This window comes from Oryctolagus cuniculus, chromosome 9 (assembly GCF_964237555.1).
Source record: "Oryctolagus cuniculus chromosome 9, mOryCun1.1, whole genome shotgun sequence".
In the NCBI taxonomy this organism is placed as follows: Eukaryota; Metazoa; Chordata; class Mammalia; order Lagomorpha; family Leporidae; genus Oryctolagus; species Oryctolagus cuniculus.
The window spans coordinates 128,476,216-128,486,194 of NC_091440.1; the positions used below are offsets into that span (position 1 = coordinate 128,476,216).

Consider the following 9,979-nt stretch of genomic DNA (forward strand, 5'->3'; position numbering starts at 1 on the left):
ATCACATTTTCCTATTTGAGAGAGAGAGACCTGGGAGAGGCAGTTAAATGCTAGATGACAGAAGAGGATCCCGCAGTGGCGTTGGAGAGGAAGAGATGAAATGTGTTAGGGATTAGCACAAAGGGGATGGGATCACAGGAGTACCTGGAATTCTAAACAGCAGCAGTGCAGGATGGAGGGAGCATGACTCAGCACCGCCATCCGCGATGACTCAGCACCGCCATTCGCACGCCAAGCAAACGCAGCCTGCAGCAGCAGTGCGATGTCGCTGCTGCAAAAGCCGTGCTGCTTTCATGGACTTAGAGTTAGGATGTCTGACAGACCGGACCAGACTGAGCCCTGCTGATGTCCGCCAGCCGCGGTCTGCACACGTGGCTGCCCTCGGCACACCTGCTCCCCGGAAGGCTTTACACCCCAGGGGGAGCCGAGGAAGCAGACATGATACCTGCTAAGGAGGAACTTGGATTCTGTGGCCTTAAGAGTCCCCAGGCGACAGAGGGCAGCACCCAGCAGTTTGTGGTCCCAAGGGGGTGGAGGGGTGGTATGGAATATAGCATCTCAGAGAGGAAGGCATGCCTTAGTTCTCAGGTCAGCAAAACAGAAGGGTGGGGTGTGGGCCGTGCAGTAGGAGACCACCTGCCACAAAGGACTGCTTTGCCCCAGTGCCAGACCCCCTGGAAGCCGCCAGCCCTGCCCTGTCCCCCGGCTGGGTGCGGCTCTGCATGTGAGCCTCACTCACGGGACCCTCAGCAACTCCCACTGCTGCACGGGGCCGGTGCCCAGCCACGCTCCTGCCTCCTTGACTCCGTCCACACAAGGTTCTCCCTTCTGTCCCAGCCAGCCACACCGGGCTCCTGGATTCCTTCAGGCATTGGATTTTAGCACATTGGCTAATTTTCTTAATTGCATGGAGTCATTTAGAAACAGCAGAAGCCTGAGAGAGAGCTGCGTGACGAGCTTTCTCTCACTTCCAGTGAAATATGTGACCCTCAGCCACATTTGTTTAAAAACCGGATGGGATCCCATTCCCATACGCTTGGTCTTGTTTGGTGCCTTGGAGGCGTAGTTCAGTTTTGTTTCCTTGACTCTGTGACCCTGATAATTCTGGGAGTCACTGGTGTCAGCTGGAGAGGGAGCCAGAGGATCGAGTAGAAAATGGACCATTTCCTCTGAAAAGTCTACGCTTAATCATTGTTCCACCCCCTTCATGTGCACGGTGGTCAGGGAGTGATCGAAGCAGTCGCAGTTTGAGCAGCGTGTCCTGTGATGCCAGTCTCTGTCTGTTCCTGGTGGGAGACAACATGAGAAATGCCAGAGAAGTTAGCCTTACGGTATACGCGAGACTCATACAGCCCCAGGTGCCAGAAGCTCTTCTTTCCCTCATCGTGGCAACAGTGGAAATAGAAACTGCAGAGTGTCGCCAGGACTTACACCCGGTGGTTAACGTAGTGGAGAGATCGCATCCTGCTGGTCCAGCGAGTGCTCTCCTCCACTGTGCCTGCATTCTCGTCTACCTTCCTGTCCCTTGTGATGGGAAGCTGCCCTTGCTGTGTGCATCAGGACACACCTGCAGCCCGGAGGTGCCTTGTCCCTGTTCCTGGGACACTGACAATCTTTTGGGAGTGCTGTGACACTCTGCAGGCCTTATGGTTGTAAGCTTACACGAATCCTGGCTATGGAAGGCCAGGATAATCCTAAACCCTTTAAATTGATGATAAAATATCTCAATTTAATTAATCGAGGCCACCAACTGTGGTTGCTAGGAAACAGTTTGGCTGACGGATTTTGTCAGGTGCCAGCTCCAGTGTCACCCTCTCTGGGGAGTGTTCCCTGGCCACCTAGATGTAGATGAGCTTGGTTAGGCTTATTCTAATGTAATTTAGTTGCACTTCCCCTATCATAGCGATCAGCAAAATCACCTTAGTGGACTTCGTTAACTTACTTAACAGAATTCCTCTCTTTCTGCCCTGTAAATTGGGATCAGAAAGACAGAATTCAAGGAGAACATGCATCTTCAGCGCCTCCACGGGGCACACCTGGTGTCATAGTTGTCACCTCACCTCACGTCACCGTCACCATCGTCACCATCATCGTCATCATCATGCCGCTTTATTGTAATTGCTCATGGAGCGTGTCTGTCTGTCTCGGTCAGTCAGTCAGGAGCCGGCACTCGCAACATCTCAGGTCCCTCCCACCACCCGGTGGGGCTGGAAGTGAGCAGGACTGGTGGGCTGTGCACCCCGGAGGGCATGACAGCTGAGTCATAGCAATAGTGTGGGTTCTTTTTTTTAGTTGAGTTTTTTCATCTACATTAGCTTATCTATGGAACTGGCTTTTTATTCCCTTAAGGGCAACACTTAGATCAATCAGTGCTTATGAATAACACATGCAAAAACCTGCCTAACTAGCCGGAGGCAGTGTTAGTTCTAAAGAAAGAGGCAGCAATGCCCACTCCAGATGTAAGCGCATCTACTGCACGCCAGAGTGAACTGCAGTACACCATGGTCCTGAGTGTCCCTATTTCATCACAAGGTGTGTTTTGAGTGAGCCACAGTCTGCCCTGGCAAAGCAAAGTATTTGTAAGATAAGTGAGAGGTGCAGAAGACCTGTGCCATTGTCAGCCTTGGATTCTCAGCATCCCATTCCACAGAGGTTGGCCTCCGCTCAGCAGAAACCTCACTGCCTGGCGTTGCAGGTTTCTCTACATCATTTACCCAAGTCCACCAGCAGAGGGCAGCACATGCCAGCCTGACTGGTGCCTGCTCAGAACAGTTGTGTGAATCAGTCCACGCATTCCTAAGTCACCATTCACATAGGCAGGGCGTTGGGAGAGGTCAAAGGAGCAGGGATCTAGAAAGACAAATGAATGCGTCCCCTAAGGCTCTCAGTTTCTACAAAAGCAAATCACTGGAGCCAATCAAGGTGTAAAATGGGAAATGAGAATTAAAGGGAGAGAACAGAATCCCCCGAATCTGAGCACATGAATGTGTTTCCGTGGAGATGCTTTTCCTGGGGAGGATGAGCCACTCAACAGGAAGCCTGCCTCCTCTCTCCCGTCTGTGAGCAGGGCAGAGCGCGGAGAAGAGTCTGCTCCGTGATGGGGTTCTCTCGCGTGCACCTGCACCGAGCCTGCCTTAGGCTGACTTCTAGTTTTATCACAGAGAGCTGCAGTGCGTCCCCAGCATCTGAGAAGCATCAGCTGTTTTCATGAATGTCAGTATTCTGGAGTTCACTTGGTGGGTGTGTTACAACAGATTAGACTGGGTTTAGAAGAAATGAAACTGAGACTATGCACTTTTAAAGGTAGATCCTCGTAGAACCCCACAGCCCCAAGGCTGTGGATCCAGAATTTGTGATCATTTGACTCAAACATGCAAGGAAAGGGATTTCCTTAGCAGATACATAGTCTATCTACACAGTTAGCAACAGGAAATACATTATTAAAGAATATTTTTAAGTCTAACGTAGCTTTTTAACTTGCTTGCTAAAATCTTTCTGCAGAAATAATAACGTATGAATTTCTACCTCACTTCCTGGGTGTTTGTGATACAGGCAGGCTGGTAGTAGCAAGCAGTCTGCTCGTTGGCTGTGGTTAGAACACCAGGCAGGCACACAGCCGCTCTCGGAGTCAATGATTACCATCTCCCATCAGTGAAGCGTGCAGTTCTGCTGGCTAGCACTTGGGTGACCTCTCATGAGTTACAGGATGTGGCTTGGAAATGGTGAAAACAGAGCCAACTGGAGTTCCTGTCTCCATCAGTCCAAGTTCCTAACAATTTACTGCATGATAAACATGCTAGGATTTCTGTTAACCAGTCTTGGTTTCAACCTATGAAATCCATTTTCAAGAAATTACAAAGATGATTTCCTTGTGCAATATCCTTCCATTTGTCGTGGACAACATGCCTTTTTCCATGTCCTGATGGGATTGACAGTGAATAGCAGGTCATAGTGCTGAGCGAGGAGCCACTGGCATGTTCAAGTTCAGAACCTGAAGGTCTTTTGTGATTTCAGCAGACCCTTTATTTTTATATACTACCAAAGCAACAAATAGAAATGGCCACATCTGTCCTAATGCACTGGAGAAGTATCGCTACTAATTTTATGTCACTAATTGTGTAACGCTGCTTTTAATTACGAGAGAACAAAGGCCTGTCTCTTCTTACTGGCAACACTGGGGCTGGGGCAGGGGCTCCTCAGGAAGCTGTTTCCGGTGATGCACATTCCTCACTAAATCTCGCCGCAGCCGCTCTAGTTCTTGTTACTAACACCTTGCTGTGCCGTCTCTTTGTATCCATGCCTAATTTATCAGTTTCTTGTAGATTGTCAGCAGCCTGCTCCCTCCGTACCGCCACAGTGCTCACAAGTAGCTGGGAGGACAGACTGCCCGACGGTCAGGTAAACACACACCTCCTTTCTCTCTGTGCCCAGCTGCATGCTGCCTCCTGGGACCCCAGGCTCCTCTCCCCAGCACCGCACTTAGACTGTCCTCTGTTGGAGTTCTGGAGTGGGCTGCCCACACACATACGGGGCCGCTGGAGTCCGTGGGTCTCCAATGGGAAGACTAGGGAGCTAGTGTGCATCTGTCTGAGTGAGGACATAACTTGGTCAGTGCGGTGCGTCATTCCCTTCCAAAATACAAAACCTGGCATCTGACACTTGTCGTTCACCCTTCAAATATACTTCTCTGGCGAACAGATGGGAGGGTGGCCAGGAAGGGGTGTCTCCCATGGGTGTCTCTCTGCCCGCTGTCCTCTTCATCCCTGTACTTCTGTGGCAGGAAGGTCCTTTGCTAACACACTAACGCCTCTCTCTGACTGTGGCTGGCTGTAGAGCTGTTTGAGCCGTGTACGTAACCGTGACTCTGTTCAACCTCGCCGCAGCGGGAGTCTACACTGGTGGTGCTTGCAAACACAGGCCCTTAACCCAAAGCTGGTTCTCCACAGAGCACCTGCAGGCTCCCCTGGGGCCTGGGGCAGTGCCCTGGTGGGGTGACACGTGTTGGAGGCAGACTGATTGCGTGGAGCAGCTCGGAGTCTGGTTGCTCGGCTGTGCATCCGACTTGTGGCACACACCAGGTGTGCAGGCTTGCAAAGTCGCCCTTGCTGCCAGAGGCTCTCCTTCTGCACTTAGAAAGTGAGGGTGAGGGTCCATTCCTGGGGAAATTCAGAGAGGTGCGGGCGTCTGTCGTCAGGACTGACTGTTCAGATCATGTCTGCCCTGACCTCTGATCTGCTGGGCGGAGTGGACAAGGCCACCACTGTTGAAGTGTGTCTAGCAAAAAGCTGTGAATGGGAAGACCGGGAGGAAACTTTGGAACTTGAATCTTTGTAACTTGAATCGTATTTCTTTTCTGAGAACCAGTTTGACTGGAGAGTTGCGTGCCTGGCTCCATGCCTTGTGAGCGCGCACAGTTAAGTTCCTTGCCACCTGCACAGGGATGATGTACCATAAAGAAAGCAGCCAGGGGGCTGGGCATAGGACACTGTGGTTAGGACACCGCCTGGGACGCCCTCAGCAGCCAGGGGGCTGGGCATAGGACACTGTGGTTAGGACACCGCCTGGGACGCCCTCAGCAGCCAGGGGGCTGGGCATAGGACACTGTGGTTAGCACACCGCCTGGGACACCCTCATCTCCTGCCGCCGGGTTTGGGTTCGATCTCGACTCTGCTTCCAATGCCAGCTTCCTGATGATGTGTACCCTTAGAGGGAGCAGGTGCTGACTCAAATGCTTGGGTCTGTCATCCACGTGGAAGACCTGGATTGAGTTCTGGGCTCCTTGCTGTGGCCTGGCCCAATCCCAATTATTATGGGCATTTGGAAAGTGAACCAGCAGATAGAAGATCTGTCTCTGTCTCTGTCTCTTCCCTTCTCCCCCTCTCCCCCTTCTCCCTCCCTTCTTTCAAATAAAATGAAAATAAATAAAAAATATGAGAAAGAAAAGCAAGTGAATTGATGGTGACTGTTGCTAGTGTCTCCCTGTGTGCACACCGCATGGCCCAGAATGGCTGCCACTGCGCCTCGCTGAGGCACAGGCAGCATCCTGAAGAGGGGCCGTGTCAGAGCCGCTGGGAGTGGGCCTGGCTTCCTTCCTGCCAGTGCCTTCACTGCCCTTTGGCCCCTTCCTGGCAGAGAAGTTCTTCCCTAGACAACATGTGGACTCTTAGATGGCCCAGACGAGGGCGCGGCTCTTTGCACACGTGCATCGCTGCCGGCCCCCATTAGGAAGGCACAGCTATACGTCTGTGTGACAATGCAGAAACCTGGGTCTGGGGACGTGAAGCAGCCAGTTCAGGGCCTCGCACGAGGCCACACTGGGGCCAGGGACTGTGACAGCACAGCCACATAGCAGAGCAGAGCGTCCCACAGGGTCCCAGCCACTCTGCTGCAGACGTGGGCATCCTAAATGTCTCAGGCCAACAGCTACTCAAATAAATAGTTCTTCATTTTTTAAAAAAGATTTATTTATTTACTAGAAAGGCAGAGTTACAGAGAAATATCGATCTTCTATCTGCTGGTTCACTCCTCAGATGGCTGCAGCAGCCTACGTCAGGAACAGGAGCTCCAGCTAGTGTCCTACACGTGTGTAATGTGCTGTGCTTGCTTCGGCAGCACATATACATGTATGTAACATGCTTTCCCAGGCACATTACAGCTGGGGCTGCGCCAGGCAAAAGCCAGGAGCCTGGAGCTTCTTGTGGGTCTCCCATGTAGTCGCAGGAGCTCAGGCACTGGGGCCATCTTCCACTGCTGTCCCAGGGACTTCAGCAGTGAGCTGGATCGGAAGTAGAGCAGCTGGGACTTGCACTGATGCTTATATTGGATGCCAGGAGCACAAGCAGTAGCTTAACCCACTTTGCCAATTTTCATGTACTTGAAAGGCAAAGCAGCAAAGAAGATTAGAGGGAGCTCTTCCATCTCCTGGTTCACTTCCCAGATACCTGCAGTAGCTGGGGCTGAGCCAGGCCACAGCCAGGAGCTGGAAGTGCCATCCAGGTCTCCCTCGTGGGTGGCAGGGGCCCAAGCATTGAGCCATCATCTGCTGCCTCCCAGGGTGCACTAGCAGAGAGCTGGATTGGAAGTGAAGGAGCCAGGACTGAAACCCAGGCACTCCAGTATGGGATATGAACACCCCAGGTTGTGGCCTCATCCACTGTGCCACATTGCCCACCCGTAATAATATGCTTCTTTCAGATTGTCAGTACATAGTGTGCACAATATGATTGCATTTTATACAAGTTAAAATAGTAATACTATGCTATAAAACAGAAATCTGGCTTTGAGAAATCTGGAATAGTGAAACCAAATTTAAATCATCACTAATGACATAAAGCCAAGGTGTTGGGTCTGGCAAGCCACCACCTGCGTCTTGGCTCCGGGGACACCTGCCAGACGGTCAAGCTGGAACCTTTGTCCTCCTTTATCAAGAACAGCCTTGAGGGGTGGGTGTTGTAGCGTCAGGGTAAGCTGCCACTTGAGTTCTTGCATCCCATATCACAGTGCCTGGTTCAAGGCTGGGCTGCTCCACTTCCCATCCAGCTTCCTGCTAATGCCCCTGGGAGGCAGCAGATAATGACCCAAGTACTTGGGTCCCTGCCACCCATGTCACAAACAGATGGAGCTCCTGGCCTCTGCCTTTGCCTGGTTCAATCCCAGCTGTGAAAGGCATTTTGAGAGTGAACCACTGAACAGAAAATATCCACCCACCCACCCCCCTTCTTTCTGTTGCTCCGCCTTTCAAACAAACAAACAAACAAACAAAAACTCCTCTTCCACCCCTATGAGGTAGAAAAAGAAACAGAGAGAATCCGAGTACTGAACTACATGAGGTCAGCAGAGTGCACCCTGCACAAAGTGCCCACTCCACCACGCTGGCCGTAACTGAAGTCCTGCAGATTCATAGACTGGGGGAGTTTGTGGTGAAGCTCCCCTGGCTTCCCAGCCACCCAGCCGCAAGAGACTCAGGGGTACCTTCTTTTCTTTTCTTTGAAATATTATTGATTTGCCTTTTTTATAAAAATATTTATTTTATTTGAAAAGCAGAGCTACAGAGAGAGGGAGAGAAGAAAGAGACCTGCCACCCATTGATTCACTCCACAAATAGCCCCAACAGCCAAGGCTGGGCCACGCCAAAGCCAGGAGCCAGGAGCTTCTTCTGGGTCTCCCACCTGGGAGCAGGGACCCAAGCACTTGGGCTGTCGTCTACTGCTTTCCCAGGCCATAGCAGAGAGCTGGATCAGAAGTGGAGCAGCTGGGACTTGAACTGGTGACCACATGGGATGCCAGCATTGTAGACAGCAGCTTAACCAACTACACCTCGGTGCCACCCCTTATTTATTTACTTTTTTTAAATTCTTTTTTAAAAAATATTTATTTTATTTATTTGAAAAAGAGTTCTAGAGAGAGGTAGAAACAGAGAAAGAGAGATCTTCCATCTGCTGGTTCACTCCCCAAAATGGCCACAGTGGCCAGGGCTGGGGCAGACTGAAACCAGGAGCCCAGGGCTTCTTCTAGGTCTCCCATGTGGGTGCAGGGGCCCAAGAACTTGGGTCATCCTCTGCTGCTTTTTCAGGCACGTTGGCAGGGAGCTGGATTAGAAGAGGACTCAAACCGGCGCCCATATGGGAGGCCAGTGCTGCAGGTCAGGGCTTTAACCTTAGTGTCTGTGACTTTTTAAATGACAAAACCTTGCAGCATTTTCATGTTAATCCTTTATTTTTTAAAAAAATAGATTTTTGGGCCGGCGCCGCGGCTCACTAGGCTAATCCTCCGCCTAGCGGCGCCGGCACACCGGGTTCTAGTCCCGGTCGGGGCGCCGGATTCTGTCCCGGTTGCCCCTCTTCCAGGCCAGCCCTCTGCTGTGGCCCGGGAGTGCAGTGGAGGATGGCCCAGGTGCTTGGGCCCTGCACCCCATGGGAGACCAGGAAAAGCACCTGGCTCCTGGCTCCTGCCATCGGATCAGCGCGGTGCGCCGGCCGCAGCGCGCCGGCCGCGGCGGCCATTGGAGGGTGAACCAACGGCAAAAGGAAGACCTTTCTCTCTGTCTCTCTCTCTCACTGTCCACTCTGCCTGTCAAAAAAAAAAAAAAAATAGATTTTTATTTATTTGAAAGGCAGGGGAAGGGGCCAGAGCTGTGGTGCAGCAGGTTAACGCCCTGGCCTCAAGTGCGCATCCCATGTGGGCGCCGATTTGAGACCCGGCTGCTCCTCTTCCCATCCAGCTCTCTGCTATGGGAAAGCAGTAGAAGATGAGCCAAGCCCTGGGACCCCAGCACCCACGTGGGAGACTTGGGTGGAGTTCCAGGCTCCTGGCTTCAGCCTGACTTAGCCCTGACAGTTGCGGCCATTTGGGGAGTGAACCAGCGCATGGGAGATTCAGATTCTCATTTTCTCTCTCCCTCCCACCCCCGCCTTTCAAATAAATAAATATTTTTAAAAAATGTTTTTCAATAAAAAAAAAATCTTCATGGGGGATTTCCTCACCTCTAGTCGCATTTAAAATAATCTGAATCCAGATGTGTAGTGTTGTCTGAATCCAGATGTGTAGTGTTGTCCTAGGGAACTCAATGATTTTCTCCCTCATCATCAGCATTAGTTATGAAGACCCTCCGGAGCCTGAGTGTGATACATGTAAGCTGGAGGCTCTCGGGGTGGACCTTTGGCCTGGTGGCTAAGACATCTGCATCCCGAATGGAGCACCTATGTTCCGTTCTTAGCTCTGGCTCTGGATTCCAGCTTCCTGTTAATGTGCACCTGGGGAGGGAGCAGGGGACGGCGCACATACATGGTCCACGCCACTCACAGGGCAGTCCCTGATGAGGCTCCCAGCATCCTGCCTCAGCCTGGCCTCAGCCTGGCAGGTGTGGGCATTTGAGAAGTGAATCAGTGGATGGGCACTCTCTTGCTTTGTCTGTTCCTCTCTCTATCTCTTTGCCTCTCAAATAAGTAAAATTTAAAATGGAGGCTTGCGGCTGGCATTT

At 51.7% G+C, this 9,979-nt stretch overlaps 1 protein-coding gene across 6 annotated transcripts in view; it reads left to right on the forward strand.

The window, feature by feature from the left end:
- Positions 1 to 9,979, forward strand: part of BICD1 (BICD cargo adaptor 1) — a 217,247-nt gene that overhangs the window by 199,752 nt on the left and 7,516 nt on the right. For 3 of the 6 annotated variants that reach the window (XR_011379051.1, XM_051850911.2, XM_051850913.2), the window contains one exon: positions 4,323 to 4,398. The exons of 2 other annotated variants lie outside the window; for them this stretch is intronic. Coding sequence is in view for 3 of the 4 variants with exons in the window: in XM_051850911.2 (XP_051706871.1) it covers positions 4,323 to 4,398 (76 nt within the window). In the remaining variant the exon portion in view is untranslated. Of the gene's footprint in view, positions 1 to 4,312; positions 4,399 to 9,979 lie in introns of all 6 variants that reach the window. One more of the 6 variants, XM_051850912.2, reaches the window with a different exon arrangement.